Source organism: Sinohyriopsis cumingii, chromosome 4 (assembly GCF_028554795.1).
Source record: "Sinohyriopsis cumingii isolate HCF-2022 chromosome 4, ASM2855479v2, whole genome shotgun sequence".
In the NCBI taxonomy this organism is placed as follows: Eukaryota; Metazoa; Mollusca; class Bivalvia; order Unionida; family Unionidae; genus Sinohyriopsis; species Sinohyriopsis cumingii.
Window position 1 is genome coordinate 56,561,722 of NC_142964.1, and position 18,268 is coordinate 56,579,989.

Below are 18,268 nucleotides of genomic sequence, written 5' to 3' on the forward strand. Positions count from 1 at the left end.
GCTTGGATGGTCAATGAAGATATTATTTTGTTGTTGTGCTTGTGTCTAAACAGGAACTACCTCTGTCTCCCTGTCTCCCTCTACATCAAGAACATACACCATTAAATAACAATGTTTATGGTCCCTTTTGTCTCCCTCTTTATCAAGAACATATCATCATCATTGGCGACTCGGTCTAGAAAGACCATGCGAATAGTGCCCTTGGGGTGTTGTCTGTCTCTGTTGGCATCATCTGCTGTGGCTGTGCAGGCCTATACGTGAGTGACAGTCCCTACTGCCGTTGGTGCAGACATACTGGGAAGTCTGCGTTACTGTGGTTGCTGTTGCGTTCTTCTTTCTCTTACGTTTCTCTGCCGCCAACTGGCCTCTCCTCGCATCAGCGACTGATATGCCATTGTTTACCATCAGTCTCCAGGTGCCTCGGTCCTCAGCCAGCTCTTCCCAGCCATCGGGTGAAATGTTGCATGCCTTCATGTCCCTCTTGCACACATCTTTGAAATGGAGTGAGGGGCGTCCGACTCTTCTCATGCCAGTGGCCAGCTGTCCATATAAGATGTCCTTTGGCAGCCTTCCATCCTCCATGCGTCGGACGTGACCCAGCCATCGAAGGCAGCGTTTAATTAGCAGGAGTACATGCTGGGGGTACTTGCATGCTGCAGGATCTCGCTGTGTGGAACACGGTCTTGCCAGCTGAATTTCAGGATACGTTTTAGGTACCGTATATGGAAGGAGTTGAGCCGGCGTTCTTGCCTCATGTAGGTACTCCAGGTCTCACTTCCATATAGAAGGGTGCTGAGAACGCAGGCCTGGTAGACTTGAACCTTGGTGTGCTCTGTCAGCGCGTTGTTTTCCCAAACCCTCTTTGTTAATCGAGCCATGATGGTGTCTGCCTTTCCAAGCCTTCTGTCCAGCTCCGTATCAATCGAGAGAGTGTTGCTGATGGTTGACCCTAGGTAGGTAAAGTTGTTGACTGCTTCCAGGGTGACACCGTTGATTTTGATTCAAGGGGCAATGGTGGTATCTTGCACGCTGACATTTGTTTTTTCCAAGCTGATGGTGAGACCAAACTGCGTGCAGGCAACAGCAAAACGGTCTCCCAGTCTCTGGAGGGCTTCCTCGGTGTGGGCCACAAGAGCTGCGTCATCTGCAAAAAGCATCTCCTTGAAGAGCACAGCTCTCACTTTGGTCTCTAAGCGCAGTCGTGCCAGGTTGAACAGCCTCCCATCGGACCTGGTGTGTAGATATATGCCATCCGTGGACGTCTCGAAGGCGTAGGACAGGAGCAGGGAGAAGAAGATCCCAAAAAGTGTTGGTGCCAGCACGCAGCCCTGCTTCACACCACTATTAATTGGGAAGGAAGTTGAGGAGGATCCATCATACAGGACTGTTCCCTTCATATCTGCATGGAAAGAGATTATCATGCTGAGGAGTTTTGGGGGGCAACCAGTCTTACTCAGAAGTTCAAAACTGCCCTTCCTGCTGACCAAGTCAAAGGCCTTGGTGAGGTCGATGAACATCATGTAGAGTGGTTGACCTTGCTCTCTGCTCTTCTCTTGGAGTTGTCGTAGGGAGAAGATCATGTCTGTCATCGACCTGCCTGCTCTGAAGCCGCACTGTGATTCCAGGTACACACGGTCTGCCAGCAACTGCAGCCTGTTGAGTATGATGCGGGCGTACACTTTACCAACAATACTCAAGAGCGAGATCCCTCTGTAATTATTAGTCACTGCGGTCGCCCTTGTTTTTGTAAAGGGTCACAATTGTGGCATCACGCATGTCTTGGGGGACTACTCCTTCCTCCCAGCAGCGGCAAAGCAGCTTGTGCAGTGGTTTAATCAATGCTGGTTTTCCACGTTTGATAGCTTCGGGCGGGATGCTGTCACTAACTGGTGCTTTGTCGTTTGGAAGGCAGTCGATTGCTTTGCTGAGCTCCTCTAAGGTTGGCACTTTGTGGAGCTCTTCCATGGTGGGCACATTCTTTATGCTGCTGAAGGCTGCATCAGTGACTGACGTTTCTCGGGAGTATAGTTCTGAGTAGTGCTCCACCCATCTGGCCATCTGTTGCCCACGGTCTGTGATCTTCTCTCCCGCCAGGGATTTCAGGGGAGTGACCCCTTTCACTGTAGGGCCTAGAGCCTTCTTGATGCCACTGTACATACCTTGGATGTGTCCGGACTCGGCACTGTGCTGGATCCCTTCACACAGTTGTTGCCAGTACTCGTTCGCACACTGTCTAGCAATGCGTTGGGTGTTACTTCGTGCACATCTGAGAGCAGCAAGCGTCCGTTCATTAGGGCATTTTTTGTAAGCTATGAAGGCTTTTCGTTTCTCCTCTATTTGTGGTTCCATCCTTGATAGGTGTGCATTGAACCAGTCCTGGCTGGGTCGTTCCTTCTTGCCAAACGTTGACATAGCTGTATTGTAGATGGCACCCTTCATGGCGTTCCACTTGGCTGTAGCGTCATACTCAGGCAGGTCCTGGAGAGCCTTGTTCAGGGCAGACACATACTCCTCCACCTTGGCAGGGACTGACATCTGTGCAGTGTTTATGCGAGGACGTCCTTTTGGTTTTGAGCGGTGTAGCGTGTGTGGCTGTAGTCGTACTCTGCTGATCACAAGGGCATGGTCGGAGTCACAGTCTGCACTGTGGTAGGTTCTGGTGGAGAGGACGCTGTTAAGGGCAGAGCGCCTGGTGATGACCAAGTCGAGTTGGTGCCAGTGATGAGATCTGGGGTGTTTCCATGACACTTTGTGTTGTGGCTTACACTTGAAGAAGGTGTTTGTGATGCACAGGCCGTGGTAGGTGCATAGCTCCAGCAGTCTCTGGCCGTTTTCGTTGGTCTTTCCAGTGCCATGATATCCGAGGCAGGTAGGCCATGACTCGTGGTTCGCACCTACTCTGGCATTAAAGTCGCCGAGGAGGAATAGTGGTTCATTTTGGGGGCATCCTTTGATCTGTTCGTCCAGCTGCCCATAGAACTGATCCTTCACGTCTTCTGATGACGTGAGGGTTGGGGCTTAGACACTGATGATGTTGACAGGACCTGAAGCAGTGGTAAGGCGGATGGACAAGAGATGCTCAGTGCCCGCTGTGGGAGGTTCAACCGAGGCCAGGAGATTGTTTTTGATGGCAAAGCCCACTCCGTGCTGACGGGGCTCCTCAGGTTATCGACCCTTCCAGAAGGAGGTGTAGTTTTCCTCTCTGAGGGAGCCACTAGAGGCGAGCCTGGTTTCCTGGAGGGCAGCTATGCTGATATTTAGTCTGGTGAGTTCTCTATCGATGATGGCCGTCTTTCTGGTGTCGTCCACTTCTCTGAGGTCGTCGGAGATGCCTGTACACATGATGCACACATTCCAGCTTGCAAATCGAAGAGCTGGAGTCTTCTTTATTGGTTTCTTGTTTCTTTTGTCTGGTGTGGAATTACCATCTGCTTGTCATGCTGAACAACAGACTGAGCTCCAGACACCCACTGGAGCAGGCAGACGATGGCGGGTCAACACCTTATTGACCGGGGCTGCTCGGCTTGAGGCGGGCGATAGTTGGCCAGTGGGACTCTATGATCCCTCCCACCGTGAAAGCTGACCCGTGGCGCTCCTTCCCTACGCCAATCGGGTGGGACTTATAACCCGTAAACTGTCAGCTTCCGTGTTGTTTCCTCACTCAGTAGCGAGACTGGAGTGTCCTCTCTAGGGCGCAAGCCTGGGCATGGAGTATGGAGATCCTGGGCTGTCCAGACGTCAGGATCCCCCTCTCGTCCTTGCTGGTGGGGTCCAAAGGAATGCTGAGCATGACATTTGGCACCAGTTTGGATGCAGGAGCTGCCGGAAGGAGGTCGTAGTCGACCCCCAGCTGCCTTAGGGGCCCACTCCTGATTTTCTGTCTGGGTTTACTTCAGTAGCCTTTCCTTCTCCCGAAGATATCCACAAGGCAGTGGAGCCATAATCCAATGGATGGGACTTTGTTGGTTTTGAATCAGAGTTTCCTTCTCCTAGATGAACTGCCTGACAAAGCTAACGAGCTTCATCTGCCCGGGTTTGGGGTCAGAGTTTCCCTTCTCTTAGACTGGTTGCCTGCCAAGGCTAATGAGCCCAGTCTGCCCACCCAGTTATACCGCCAGGTACTCGGTCGCGCCACACAGCAGGCTCTGTTAAAACAGGGGGCACCATGTGAAGGTGCTGGTGTGGACACAATAGTGTAGGAGAGGCCATATGCAAGTAACCTCCCGGCCCGCAGAGCGAGACAGTGGTCCTGCGGTGATCACTACACCTGGGAAGGAGAGGCTATGAGAGACGCTTCACTTTCCTTTGGCAAGCGGGACGTCAGGCCTTGGCCATGCACCCCCCAATAAAGAACAGTGTTTATGGTCCCTTTTGTGTCCCTCTTTATCAAGAACACATACCAATAAAGAACAATGTTTATGGTCCCTTTTGTCTCCCTCTATATCAAGAACACATACCAATAAAGAACAATGTTTATGATCCTTTTTGTCACCCTCTTTATCAAGAACACATACCAATAATGGACAATGTTTATGGTCCCTTTTGTCTCCCTCTTTATCAAGAACATATACCAATAAAAAACAATGTTTATGGTCCCTTTTGTGTCCCTCTTTATGAAGAACACGTGCCAATAAAGGACAATGTTTATGGTCCCTTTTTCTAATTTTATTATATCATATTTGCCTTTTTACAAAAAGTTGTCACTAATAGGCACTGTCCACTGGCTGGTGTATTGGGAACTGGGTAGATTCAGTAAAATGCAATAACAGTAAAACATGAACCAATTTTTGTTGTTGAAATCAATATCATCTAAGATCCTGCTAATTTGAAGCTTCTAGCTAATATGATTAAAAGAAAAACTGTGAATGCTTGTTTTCACAAGACATTAAGTTATTATAAGTCTACCCTGGGCCAGAACTTTGAAAAACATGTTCAAAACCTGCAGATCATCAAAATGTGTTTACACTTTGTGCAGACAAAACTTACCCAAAAATCTGACTGAAATTAACAAAACAATGTAAATGCTCAAGTGTTCAAAAAACATATGATGTATGGCTATTCCAAGTAAGTCAAGAGATAACTCTAAAATCTACTGACAAAATCTGGCCATCACTGCGCTCATCTGAGACCTTGTTGAGAAGAGCATCATTTGCAAATGTGGTTGAATTCCAACAATAAATGTGACTACCATTGTATTCACACGCCACAGGGATGCCTATTCCAAAATGTAGAGTCATAGCTCTGTAAAATAGTAAAAAATCTGATTGTCATCAGTCATATTAGAATTTGTTAAGATGAAACTTACACAGTAAATTTGGTTCATATGAAAGATAAATGGAGAATTCACATTCAAGTGAGATTTCTGTTCTAAGTTGTTTAAAAGCCAAAACACCATAAAATAGTCAAAACCTGACCTATTATCAAAGTCATCTGAACTTGACAAAATGAAACCAGACAGCCAATTTGGTTTAAATCAAATATTCAAATATGTGAATTCTAGAGTGTTTACATCTCAGAAGGCTTTTCTAAGTTATCCAAGGGCCATAACTCTGGTCATCAACAAACTCATCAGAGCTTTTCTAAAGATGAACTTTCACAGTGAATTAGATTGAAACCAAACAGAAAGTGTAAATTCTATAGCTTTCACAATTCAGTAAGATGAATATTTTAAGTCAAACTTGGGCAATAGCTCGTAGAAATACAAGCTAAATCAGCTCATCATCTGAATCATCTTAACATCTGTTGAGACAAAGTCTTCTGGTGAAACTCGATGCCAATATGACCATTCATTCAGAAGGAGAAGCCATAACAGAATTTTCAAGAAGGCCATTCTGGTGAAAAGAATGAACATCAGATCAGCACTGTTTACAGTTTAGGACCAATTAGATATCATAAGAAGTCTTTTGATGAAAACCTCATGTCAATATGACCATCCATTCAGATGGAGTAATACTAACAATATTTTTTGATGGTGAATGAATCAGCAATCACTTTCATTTTGGACTGACTAGATACAATATGTAGTCTTCTGGTTGAAAACCTTGTGTCAATGAGTTTTCTTTAGAAACAGAGATAATAACATTTTCAAGATGGTTGCCATGGTGGCCATAAGTGTTGGCAGGTTGGCGCCATTTTCATTTTGGACCAACTGGACATCACAAGAAATGTTTTGGTGAAAACTCTTTCCCCAAATGGCCATCCATCAAGGAGGAATTGTGATCATAAATTTTCAACATAGTTGTTATGGTGGTCATAATGATGGTCAGATTGACAACAATTTAGGGGGAGCCAGAGTGGCCAAGTGGTCTAAAGCACTCACCATTATGAATCACTGCCATCTCACCTCTGTCTGCATGAGTTTGAGTCTCAGCCTCGGCTAACGATGGTACGTGAGAAAGCCTGCCAGTAGCTTCTCGTGGGTCCATGGTTCTTCCTAATCTTTTCCAGGGTTCTTCCTCCACCAAGTATACTGGTGGCCATGTATAGCCTATCTTGTGCTGAAAAATGGCATTAAACCCTATAACAACAACAACGACAACAATTTAGGACCGAATACACATCACAAGGGATCTTTTAGTGAATATCCCATGCTGACATGACCATCTGTTCAGGAGGAGAAGCAGTAACAAGATCTTCAAGATGGCTGCTGTAATAGCAATATTGGCTATCTGAGCTGTACCATTTGCACTTAGGAACAAACTAGTCATTGGGAGGAATGTGTATCAGGTTTCAAGGTAATCTAAATAGTGTAGGAAGAGTAACAAACATATGTTAATGAACTGATGCATGACCAACAACAGGCCATCACAAACGTTATGACCATCATATAACCAAAAATTAAATGCTGGTGCCAGTAACCCTGACCTTTCACTGCTTGACCTTGTAAAAGTATAGTTGACTTACTTGATGAAAATTTTCTGAGGACACTGGACATTTGATGTGGACAGGAGAATCACACTTTGACTACAGTGATCTGATGCCTAGATCTACAGTGTCCAAAAATAATACAACTCTGCCTCTACCTACAGGTGATGTTCCATAAAAATGTGATATGAACACTGTAATAATAATAATAGCAATAAAGACTTTATTTAGAGAAGGTAACTCATATTAGTTACAGAACTAATCTACATTGAGGCCTTCTATTTGTTATGTACAATATATACAGTATATACAACATAATGTGTAGAATCTGACCTGACACTAAATAATTGATTTTAAAAATAAAATTATCAAGCCTGGAACACATGCACAGGCATCTGTGAAAACATAAACATATATAAAATATAAAATATCATCCTACATTGAAAACTTCAACTGTGAAAATGAAGCAAAGTTACAGAAAAGCAGGCAGTATTTATTGTACTAGAACTGTTCAATTGTTTAAAGATTTCATCCATTTGAGACAATGATTAAGAAAAGAAGAAATACTAGGAGCTGCCTTATATCACTGGGAATGTTGTTCCATACCAGAGGACCAGTATATTGACAACTTTTTTTAAACAATTCCTTATTTGGCCTTGGTATTATGTAATTTTTGCTTCTTATGGACCTTAAATTTGGAGTATCATCAACATCTCTTTGGTGAAAGATATTGCTTAGATAGACAGGAATGGCTTTTCTGGATACTTTATACATCAATTTGGACTTTCTAAGAAATATTCTTTCATGTATTATTAAAATCTTTATATTATTCATTGCATCCTGGAATTATATGGGAGAGTTATCTGCCATATGACATCTCTGGAGGGAAGCAAAGATGGCAACTGTTTGTCAATGTCTTTATCATACATGAAGTGCAATCCAGAATAGGAAAACATAAATAATGTGTAGATTATCTTAAATGTCAAGTTTCAGAGGTTTCAACATTAAAGCAGAGTAATTTATTTGAAGTGATCAATTACAGTGCTGACTTATTGCCTGAAATAAACGTTTAAGTTCACATGTGCTGTGCTAACCTTCAAGGCATTCACAAATTCTTCCTTCACATGATTTGCGAATTTCTCCACTGGACCTACTCATGAGATTGTAAAACTCTGTGCATCTTTTGTCTGGAAAACAAATTCTAATGTTGAAATAAGTAATAAGCAAACAAACTAAATTTCCTATTTTTTTTACATACCTTGATAAAAAGAAATGGGATGTCTAAAAGTACTCTCATTAATAAAAAGAAATCGGACTTCAAAAAGTACTCTCTGTCAGAAAAAGAAATGAGACTTCTAGATGTACTCTCTTTAAAACCTGGCCCAGATATCATAAAACTAAGCTTGAGTCTGAGATTGACTTTTCACTCTCAATCAAATTCACAGGCTCAAACTTGGTCTTAGAAGTTTTATGATTTCAAGGCCTGAATAATTTTGTTTTGACTACAACTGCGTTCATCAAAAATCCAATGGTGACTTCTAAAATTTGTTAAGTTTTGCAGTAAGTTCTTCCATTTGTGCAACCTCAATCAAATGAAAATGAAATCATCACATCTGAGTACATGTTATAAGCTTAGACCGCCATGACCTTTAGGTCAAGTAGCATGTAGCCTTGACTTTGTGAAGGAGGTTCCTAGTTAAATTTCTGAATGGCAGATATGCACTCTCAATTCTTGTTAAATTCATCACAAAGTTTCCTGTCTTTGAAGCTGTGACCAACTCTTTATTTATTGATGCTGCTAGCTATGTGTAAGTAATGCTAAAAGGAAAAGGACCAGACTGAAGAAAATATAAGGGTAGATATCTAAGTCCAGGGAGTGGAGCTGTAAGTAATGCTTCATGGGAAAGGACTATACTGTGGAAAATATAAGGGTGGATCTCTAACTACAGGGAATGGAACTGTACTTATTAATAATTCGAGGGAAAGGACTAGACAGTGGAAATATAAGGGTGGATCTCTACGTACAGCAAGTGAAGCTGTAATTAATGCTTCAAGAGAAAAAGGATCAGACTGTGGAAAATAATAAGGGTAGATCTCTAAATACAGGGAGTGGAGCTGTAATTGATTCTTAATGGGAAAGGACTAGACTGTGGAAAATATAAACATGGATATCTAAGTACAAGGAGTGGAGCTGTAATTAATGTGTCAAGTGAAAGGACTAAACAGAAAATATAATGGTGTACAGGGAGTGGAACTGTATGTAATGCTTCAAGGGAATGGATCAGACTGTGGAAAATATAATTGTGGATCTCTAAGTACAGGGAGTGGAGTGGAGCTAAAACAAATAACCAAACATTTTAATCAGGATGCTTTCTTTTGAATATTCTTAGTAAATATTTGATTCTTTACACTGCACATGTGGAAGCATTTTACAAACAAAACAAACAAGGCAAAATGAAAAGTATGTAAGGCTGAATTCTTTTACAAGGTAATAACTTCACACGTGCTAAGCCACCTGAAATTCAAACTACCACTCAAAGGGTAAATCCTGTCCAAATTCTAAACAGTCACATTGCTCACAGCATTTCTCTGTCTGTTTACTGTCACTCAGGTGCTCTTGATAAAATAACATGTAATATGGCAATTTGAAAAGAAAATGTTATAGAATAGGGTTCAAATCAATGTCAACATTGTATGGTATAGAATAGGGGTCATATCAATGACAACATGTATAGAATAGGGTTCATATCAATATCAATATGGTATAAAATAGATGGTCAATCAATGTCAACATGGTATAGAATAGGGGTCATATCAATGACAACATGTATAGAACAGGGTTCAAATCAATGTCAACGTAGTATAGAATAGGGGTCATATCAATATCAACATCATATAGAACAGGGGTCATATCAATGTCAATATGGTATAGAATAGGGGTCATATCAATATCAACATGGTATAGAATAGGGGTCATATCAATGTCAACATGGTATAGAATACGGGTTTAAATCAATGTCAACATGGTATAGAATAGAGGTCATATCAATGTCAACATGGTACAGAATGGGGTCATATCAATATCAACATGGTATAGAATAGGGGTCATATCAATGTCAACATGGTATAGAATAGGGTTCAAATCAAAGTCAACATAGTATAAAATAGATGGTCAATCAATGTCAACATGGCATAAAATAGGGGTCATATCAATATCAACATGGTATAGAATAGGGGTCATATCAATGTCAACATGGTATAGAATAGGGTTCAAATCAAAGTCAACATAGTATAAAATAGATGGTCAATCAATGTCAACATGGCATAGAATAGGGGTCATATCAATATCAACATGGTATAGAATAGGGGTCATATCAATGTCAACATGGTATAGAATAGGGGTCATATTAATGTCAACATGGTGTAGATTATAGGTCATATCAATGTCAACATGGTATAGAACAGGGGTCATATCAACGTCAACATGGTACAGAACGGGGTCATAACAATATCAACATGGTACAGAACGGTGTCATATCAATATCAACATGGTATAGAATAGGCATAAAATCAATGTCAACATGGTATAGAATACGGGTCATATCAATGACAACATGTATATAATAGAGGTCATATCAATATCAACATGGTATAGAATAGAGGTCAAATCAATGTCAACATGGTACAGAACAGGTGTCATATTAATATGGTATAGAATACATGTCATATCAATGTCAACATAGTACAGAACAGGTCATATCAATGACAATATGTATAGAATAGGGGTCATATCAATGTCAACACGGTATTGAATAATGTCAACAAAGCCTTTATTTACCATACTAACAAGAGTTTCTGACCTTCTTCACCTTTTGTCCAAAGGGAGCCATAGTTGTTTCATTGTTAGTATGTCTTGCTCATGATCCAAAGGTAGTGGGTTTTATACCTGCCCTGGCCAACCTGGGTTGGCTGCTTTGGAATGTCCTTGGGAAAAACACTTAGGCTCCCATTTCTGCAGCTTGATACAGCCAATAATGTGTTAAAAATGTCACAAAAATCAGAAAACAAAACACCAAATAACTATTGTCCATCTTCAGGGCTAAAGGAATGTTTTATGTCATACCAAGTTTCAAGATAACTATAAAAACAACAACTGCATTCATTCAAAGTTTGGTCTGAATCCAACAAACATTAAACCAACACATCTAAAATGTCATTTAGCTAGAATTAGGTCACAGAGTTCCATGTTTTCAATGTGGATTGGCAGTTGTGTGTGTGTGTGTGTATGTGTGCATGTGTGTGTGTGTTCGTAAATAGCAAAGTAGACAAGAAAGAATAGATGAATTTGGCAGCCTTATTTAACACTGATAAATAAATGAACACTATCCAAATGCATTAAATGAATATTCAAATAGGAAAACTTGGTAATCATTTCAGCTGTAACATGGAGAAGTGTATAAAGTGTGCAAAGGTGTGTTTTACTGGTTTCTGAGAAAAGAACTGCACTGGTTTCTTAAGGGAGAAGATTACTAGTTTTTGAGGGAAGAATTATACTGGTGTCTGAGGGGAGTAGCGTACTAGAATATGAGGGAAGTAGAGTAATGGTTTCTGAGGGGAAGAGTGAGGTATATTTGTGTCATACAAGTGGAGTGTACTATTGTCTGAGAGAAGGAGTGTACTAGTGTGTAAGGGGAGGGTGAATTTGTACCTGATTGGAGTGTACTGGTGTTTGAGGATGTAGTGTAATAGAGTCAGTGGAGAGGGGAGTAATGGTGTCTGTGGGAAGGTCAGTACTAGTGTCTGAGGGGCTGAGTGTACTAGTGTATAATCATAATGTAAGGAGTGTGCTTTAGTTTGAGAGTGGGACTGTGCTCTTGTGTGAGGAGAGTAAATATAAGTGTCAGAAAGGAGTGTACATGTGTGTACGGAGAGGGGTTGTTCTACATGAGGGATGCTAATCTCCATTGATGGGTTTCATGTTCTGAAGTTTGTGGAAGTTTCATTCCACATATTTTTCCAAGTAAGAAGAACCTGCTGATTTGAAATTGGTAACTGCTGGGAAGTTCTGCTGGTTTATTTGTCCTTTCTTTACCTGTAATACCATTGTGACTTAGTCACATTAAGGCAGCCAACAGGATTTATCCAGAAACTGGCTTGTGATGGTGCCATGGACTCTTGCAACAACAGCTCGAACCTTGTCTCCATCTTTTGAACCATAATATATGGGGACATAGAACCATAATATGTGTCTCTGATTTCATGACTTTACCCTTGAAATTGAGATAATTTGTAGAGGACTTCTGGAATCTCAAAAATCAAATATTACTTTGAGAGATTTTAATAACCATCGTGGTAATTTGGGAATACAGAATTTTACAATATTTGCAAGATTGAATTTTGCAGCTGATAGGTCAGGAAATATTTGTATGACAAAAAGTGGAATGAAATTTGGTTTCTGGGCCACTAAGATTTATTATTTGGGCCTAAAAACACCACATCATATGCAAAATTTGACCAATCAGGAGAGAGTTTGTAGTACATTAAAAGGCAATTTCATTTGTCTGTGATAAAGTATAATCTGCTCCCCAATCTGTTCTAGTGTCAGAAAAGAGGAGTGTAAAAAGATCTGAAGATGATTGGTTACTTAATGACCAGCCTTGATGCTTTCATGTCACATAATAAGTGGCATAGCTGCCCTCTATGTCATTTAATGAATGGCCTAGCTGCCCTCCTTGCTATTTAATGACTGGCCTAGCTTCCCTCGATGTCATTAAATGATTGACCTTGCTGCCCTCAATGTTACCTAATGATAGACCTTGCTGCCCTTCATGTTACTTGATGACTGACCTTGCTGCCCTCAATGTTACTTAATAACTGGCCTGGCTGCTCTGCATGTTTTAATCTAGTGAAACATACATGACATCATACATGAGGCCCTGACATTTTTCACCACTGAAGTTATTGTAACATTTGGGGCTAGATTTGTCACATTCATGCATTATCATTCAGTATCAACTCAATCTCATGATGAAAGCATAAAAGACCTGAACTACTGTCATAATTCACCATGGCAAATCACCATATTAATTACTGTATATCCCAACTCACCCCTTCAGACTGTCACCCCAGGGTCATAACCTAAAATCTGTTAAATGTATCATATCCTCCTGCTATAACTTCATGTATGAAGTTTGGCTCAAACCAGAAATGTGCCCATATACCATGGATGTTCCCACCATTATCATCCAAATATATGGTAAGGTTCTAAGAAAAACATGGACTATAGCTCAATATAATATTGCTGGAAAACAGTTAAAACTGATTTATATCTAGGTCAACCTAATGAAAAGCCCCATAAATTAGTAAGTCCTTAAAAAGTTACTGTGCTCAACAAAATGTGACAGGGCATGGTGGAATGCGACAGGATGGACAGACAGTGGTAACACTATATACCCTCTCAACAGATTTGGTAGGGGCAAAACATTTTAAAATGTTACTTTAATTTGTGTGTATGTATTTGACCTTTGATTCCATTATACTACTATTGTTGATGGTTATTCTATAAGAATTGGTGCATTTCCTTCCCGCTGTTTAGAAAGGTGTAGACTGGATAGACAAACAGGTGTACAAAAAGATGGCATTATTATATTTAAAATGCCTAAGTCTGGAATCAAAATTCATGACCCCAATCCCAACTGCCTCCCTACCCATTAAAGGAAGGATAGAGAAATAAAGCTGTCATCTTAAACTGAGATACAAAATTCTTACACTCTCCTTGGTAAGTTAAGCAAGCAATATATAGGCTAATATATTAGCTGCATTAGGCAAATACATTAAACTTGATGAGGCAAATACACTAGCTCAATTAGGCAAATAGATTAGCCTCATCGAGGTAAATATATTAGCCTGATCCAGGCAAGTACATTAGCCTCATCCAGGTAAATATATTAGCCTGATTAGGTAAGTACAATAAATGCAATAGCTTGATAAAGCAAATATATTAGCCTCATATAGGCAAATACATTAGCCGCATCCAGGTAAATATATTCGCCTGATCCAGGCAAGTACATTAGCCTGATTAGGCAAATACATTAGCCTGGTCCAGGTAAATATATTAGCCTGGTCCAGGTAAATACATCAGTCTGATCCAGGAGAATACTGCATGCAAATTAATCATAGTAGTCAATACCCTTGGTTATAAATAGAGTCCCATAAATTATGTGTTTGTGCACATGATACAGTCAAGGTATTTACCTGGGTCATCATATTGGTAGACAGTGACAGCTGCAGGTTGGATCTCATTAACCACCTCTATCACTTTTGTTAGAGTAAACTTGAAAGTGAGAACAGCTGGATACCTTGGAATCTATCAAAGTTAAAACATCTGTAAGTCAACTGTATTAAGGTTAACTTCCGTATAGCAGCCATCTGTTCACAACATTCATATTCACTCAGTCCCATTATATTTTGGTACATCTGATGACATGTATACAGTCACCTGCTTAATACTGTCAAAATAAATGCATTCCTGATTTTCCAGGATAATCCTGTTTTTGTAATCATGATTCCTGGCATGAAATATGCATTTTCATAATAAAACACACACTCTGTTACTTTTTTATGATACTGGCTGTTTTTCTCCTTTTGCAACAGAGCAATATCACTATCCAGAAATATTTCCTAACACAGGTCTGAAAAATGATCTGCAACTGAAAACAGCAGATTGTTCTCTGCAACAAAATTGCAGAAAAGTACTTCAGTGCTAATGACAGGGTTTGTTGATGATTGTTGAAACATGTTATTACTTTTGGGATTGATCTCTACATTCATGTATTGCTTTGTTTTGTATTTTATATAAAGAGTAAATTCCAAAAGAAATGTTGCTGCTGATCAGGAACGTGCCAATAATCTTTAATAAAAGTGGTTTAAACATTCACAACAATGATATAAAATAACTTTTCTTCTTCAACACTGCTCTTCAACATTCTTTAACATGCATCTCTTTGATTTACCTAACTGTGATTTCCTTTAGTGTACTTAATCAACGCAAATAAACCTAGTGGGTTCTCCTGTTGCAGTGTTCAGAAGAATTTAACATGACATCACCAATGCTTTTGTTTGCCAATTATAATAAGTAGTCTGTGAAACATTGTTTGTTTATATCTGACCACCTTCCATTTTATTTGCCTGTATGACAATTAGCTTTATACACTTCCCCAGGATAGCTTTACAGCTCAAAGCAGGACTGTCTACTATTTATATTTATTTGTTACAGGCATATATTAAGGTGGACAAGAAATCTTGGTTTACATTTTGTTTCTAAGATAACTATTTTCAAAATACAACCATGCTGTGAGGTTTAGAAGTAAATAAAATTATGTTTTTAGCATGACAGTGTGTTATGGCAACTAGGTATAAACAAGATAATCAAGTGGGTCTGAGAACTAATCATGCATACCATTCATCAGTTTTCATGGCTATTGGAGTGCCCTCCATATACTTTATATATGCCATTCATCAGTTTTCATGGCTATTGGAGTGCCCTCCGTACACTTTATATATGCCATTCATCAGTCTTTGTGACTATTGGGGCTCCATCCATATACTTTATATATACCATTCATCAGTCTTTATGGCTACTGGAGTTCCATCCCTATACTTTATATATACCATTCATCAGTTTTCATAGTTATTGGAGTTCCATCCCGATACTTTGTATATGCCATTCATCAGTCTTTATCGCTACTGGAGTTCCATCCCTATACTTTATATATACCATTCATTAGTTTTCATAGTTACTGGAGTTCCATCCCTATACTTTGTATATGCCATTCATCAGTCTTTATCGCTACTTGAGTTCCATCCCTATACTTTGTATATGCCATTCATCAGTTTTCATGGCTATTGGAGTTCCATCCTGATACTTTGTATATGCCATTCATCAGTTTTCATGGCTATTGGAGCTTCATCCCTATACTTTATATATATCATTCATCGGTCTTTGTGGCTATTGGGTCTTCATCCCTATACTTTATATATATCATTCATCAGTCTTTGTGGCTATTGGGTCTTCATCCCTATACTTTATATATATCATTCATCAGTCTTTGTGGCTATTGGGTCTCCATCCCTATACTTTATATATACCATTCATATAGCTATTGGGTCTACATCCTTACACTTTATATATGCCATTCATAAATCTTCATGGCTACTGGGTCTCCATCCTTACACTTTATATATCATTCATCGGTCTTTGTGGCTATTGGGTCTTCATCCCTATACTTTATATATATCATTCATCGGTCTTTGTGGCTATTGGGTCTTCATCCCTATACTTTATATATATCATTCATCAGTCTTTGTGGCTATTGGGTCTCCATCCCTATACTTTATATATACCATTCATATAGCTATTGGGTCTACATCCTTACACTTTATATATGCCATTCATGAATCTTTATGGCTACTGGGTCTCCATCCCTATACTTTTATACCATTCATCAGTTTTCATAGCTATTGGGTCTACATCCATACACTTTATATATGCCATTCATGAATCTTTATGGCTACTGGGTCTCCATCCCTATACTTTTATACCATTCATCAGTTTTCATAGCTATTGGGTCTACATCCTTACACTTTATATATGCCATTCATGAATCTTTATGGCTACTGGGTCTCCATCCCTATACTTTTATACCATTCATCAGTTTTCATAGCTATTGGGTCTACATCCTTACACTTTATATATGCCATTCATGAATCTTTATGGCTACTGGGTCTCCATCCCTATACTTTTATACCATTCATCAGTTTTCATAGCTATTGGGTCTACATCCTTACACTTTATATATGCCATTCATGAATCTTTATGGCTACTGGGTCTCCATCCCTATACTTTTATACCATTCATCAGTTTTCATAGCTATTGGGTCTACATCCTTACACTTTATATATACCATTCATGAATCTTTATGGCTATTGGGTCTCCATCCCTATACTTTTATACCATTCATCAAACTTCATGACCATTAGAGCTCCATCCTTATACTAGTGGCAAACACCATTATACGAATTTTCACTTGAACTGATTGGTGAATAATGTTACACAGTTACAAAACACTGCTATAATGTTCAGAAGAATTCTGATGCTTGAGAAGTTTAAGTTAATAAATTATATGCTGGAGGCTTCAGTATAAAATCTTGCTGCATTATTTTTTATATGATGCATGTAAATTAAAATCCATTACAAGTTTTTTAAAACTATTTAACATTTGTTGACAATCTTGTCAATGAACTCATAATTCAACAAAATATCTTGTAGACCATGGTGTCATGGGAATGAAATGTCAGTGTCAATAAAGTACCCTACTGCCAAATGTTGGTAGCTTCTGTCTATTCACTTGGATGTCTGTCATAAATTGAAAAATAAAAACCAAGTTTGGCAGATGTACTCACCTCATCTACGTACAAGATAACTGACTCTCTTGTGTCTCCTGGCTTCTCAAAATGATTTATTTTTTCTTGTGCTAGCAACTGAAACAGACAAAAAGAATGCTTTAAAAGTGACAAGGTAAACAGTTGTAAAATAATGTTCAGTTTCTTAGTCTGCAAGAGTATGAAACTAAACAAGCAGATTTGACTGATTTCATTATGTTACAGCAGATATCTTTAGAAAATACATTTTTATTTCTCAAAAATACAAAGAATGCTTATCCTAGTAAATATCTGCTTATCTACAACCTGTATTGTATTTGTCTAAAATCTGTATAGCATTTGTCTAAAACCTGTATAACATTTGTCTAAAACCTATATTGTATTTGTCTAAAACCTGTAGTTTTGTTTTGGATATTTGCAAATGATTGAGAAATGACTCACAATTCTATTGTAAAAGTTTTTAAAAAAACAAGATGGAAAATGTAGAAGTTACCATGAGCTGAATTACTATATGTTATACACTAAATTGTTTCTATTTGCTATACTCAGTCTGTAAAGTTCATACACTTCCATTTGATTATGCAACAATACACATAGCTACTGACTGATTTCATTGGTGATTAATTGAATCTCTGTAATGAAACAAGTGATTCACAGATGCCAACCTTGGACAAAGGGTCAATTGTGTCCATCCTTGTTAACTAGGAACATTTATTTCTTCAACCTAAAGATTACCTTACCACAACATTCAAATTCTGAAGGCCCAATTTATATACAGCATGAAACATACATAAACATTCTAATTTATATACATATATATTAATAGTATGAATATTACATTGTATTTATATGCAAAAGGGCTATATCTCTCGACAAAGATTCCATAATAACACGTTTGTTCAGATGATGACCATTACAAGTACAAGGCTTTATGGCAATCAACTGAAAGCCAGGGACTAGTTGT

The 18,268-nt window shown here is 39.2% G+C and overlaps 1 protein-coding gene across 1 annotated transcript in view; it reads right to left on the reverse strand.

The window, feature by feature from the left end:
• LOC149801208 (complement C3-like) overlaps positions 1–18,268 on the reverse strand; it is a 346,536-nt gene that overhangs the window by 19,946 nt on the left and 308,322 nt on the right. Inside the window, exons 33-35 of the mRNA XM_089955247.1 lie at positions 17,326–17,403; positions 14,119–14,230; positions 7,959–8,051 (exon numbers count right to left, since the gene is read on the reverse strand). Coding sequence (XP_089811373.1) covers positions 7,959–8,051; positions 14,119–14,230; positions 17,326–17,403 — 283 coding nt within the window. The remainder of the gene's footprint in view (positions 1–7,958; positions 8,052–14,118; positions 14,231–17,325; positions 17,404–18,268) is intronic.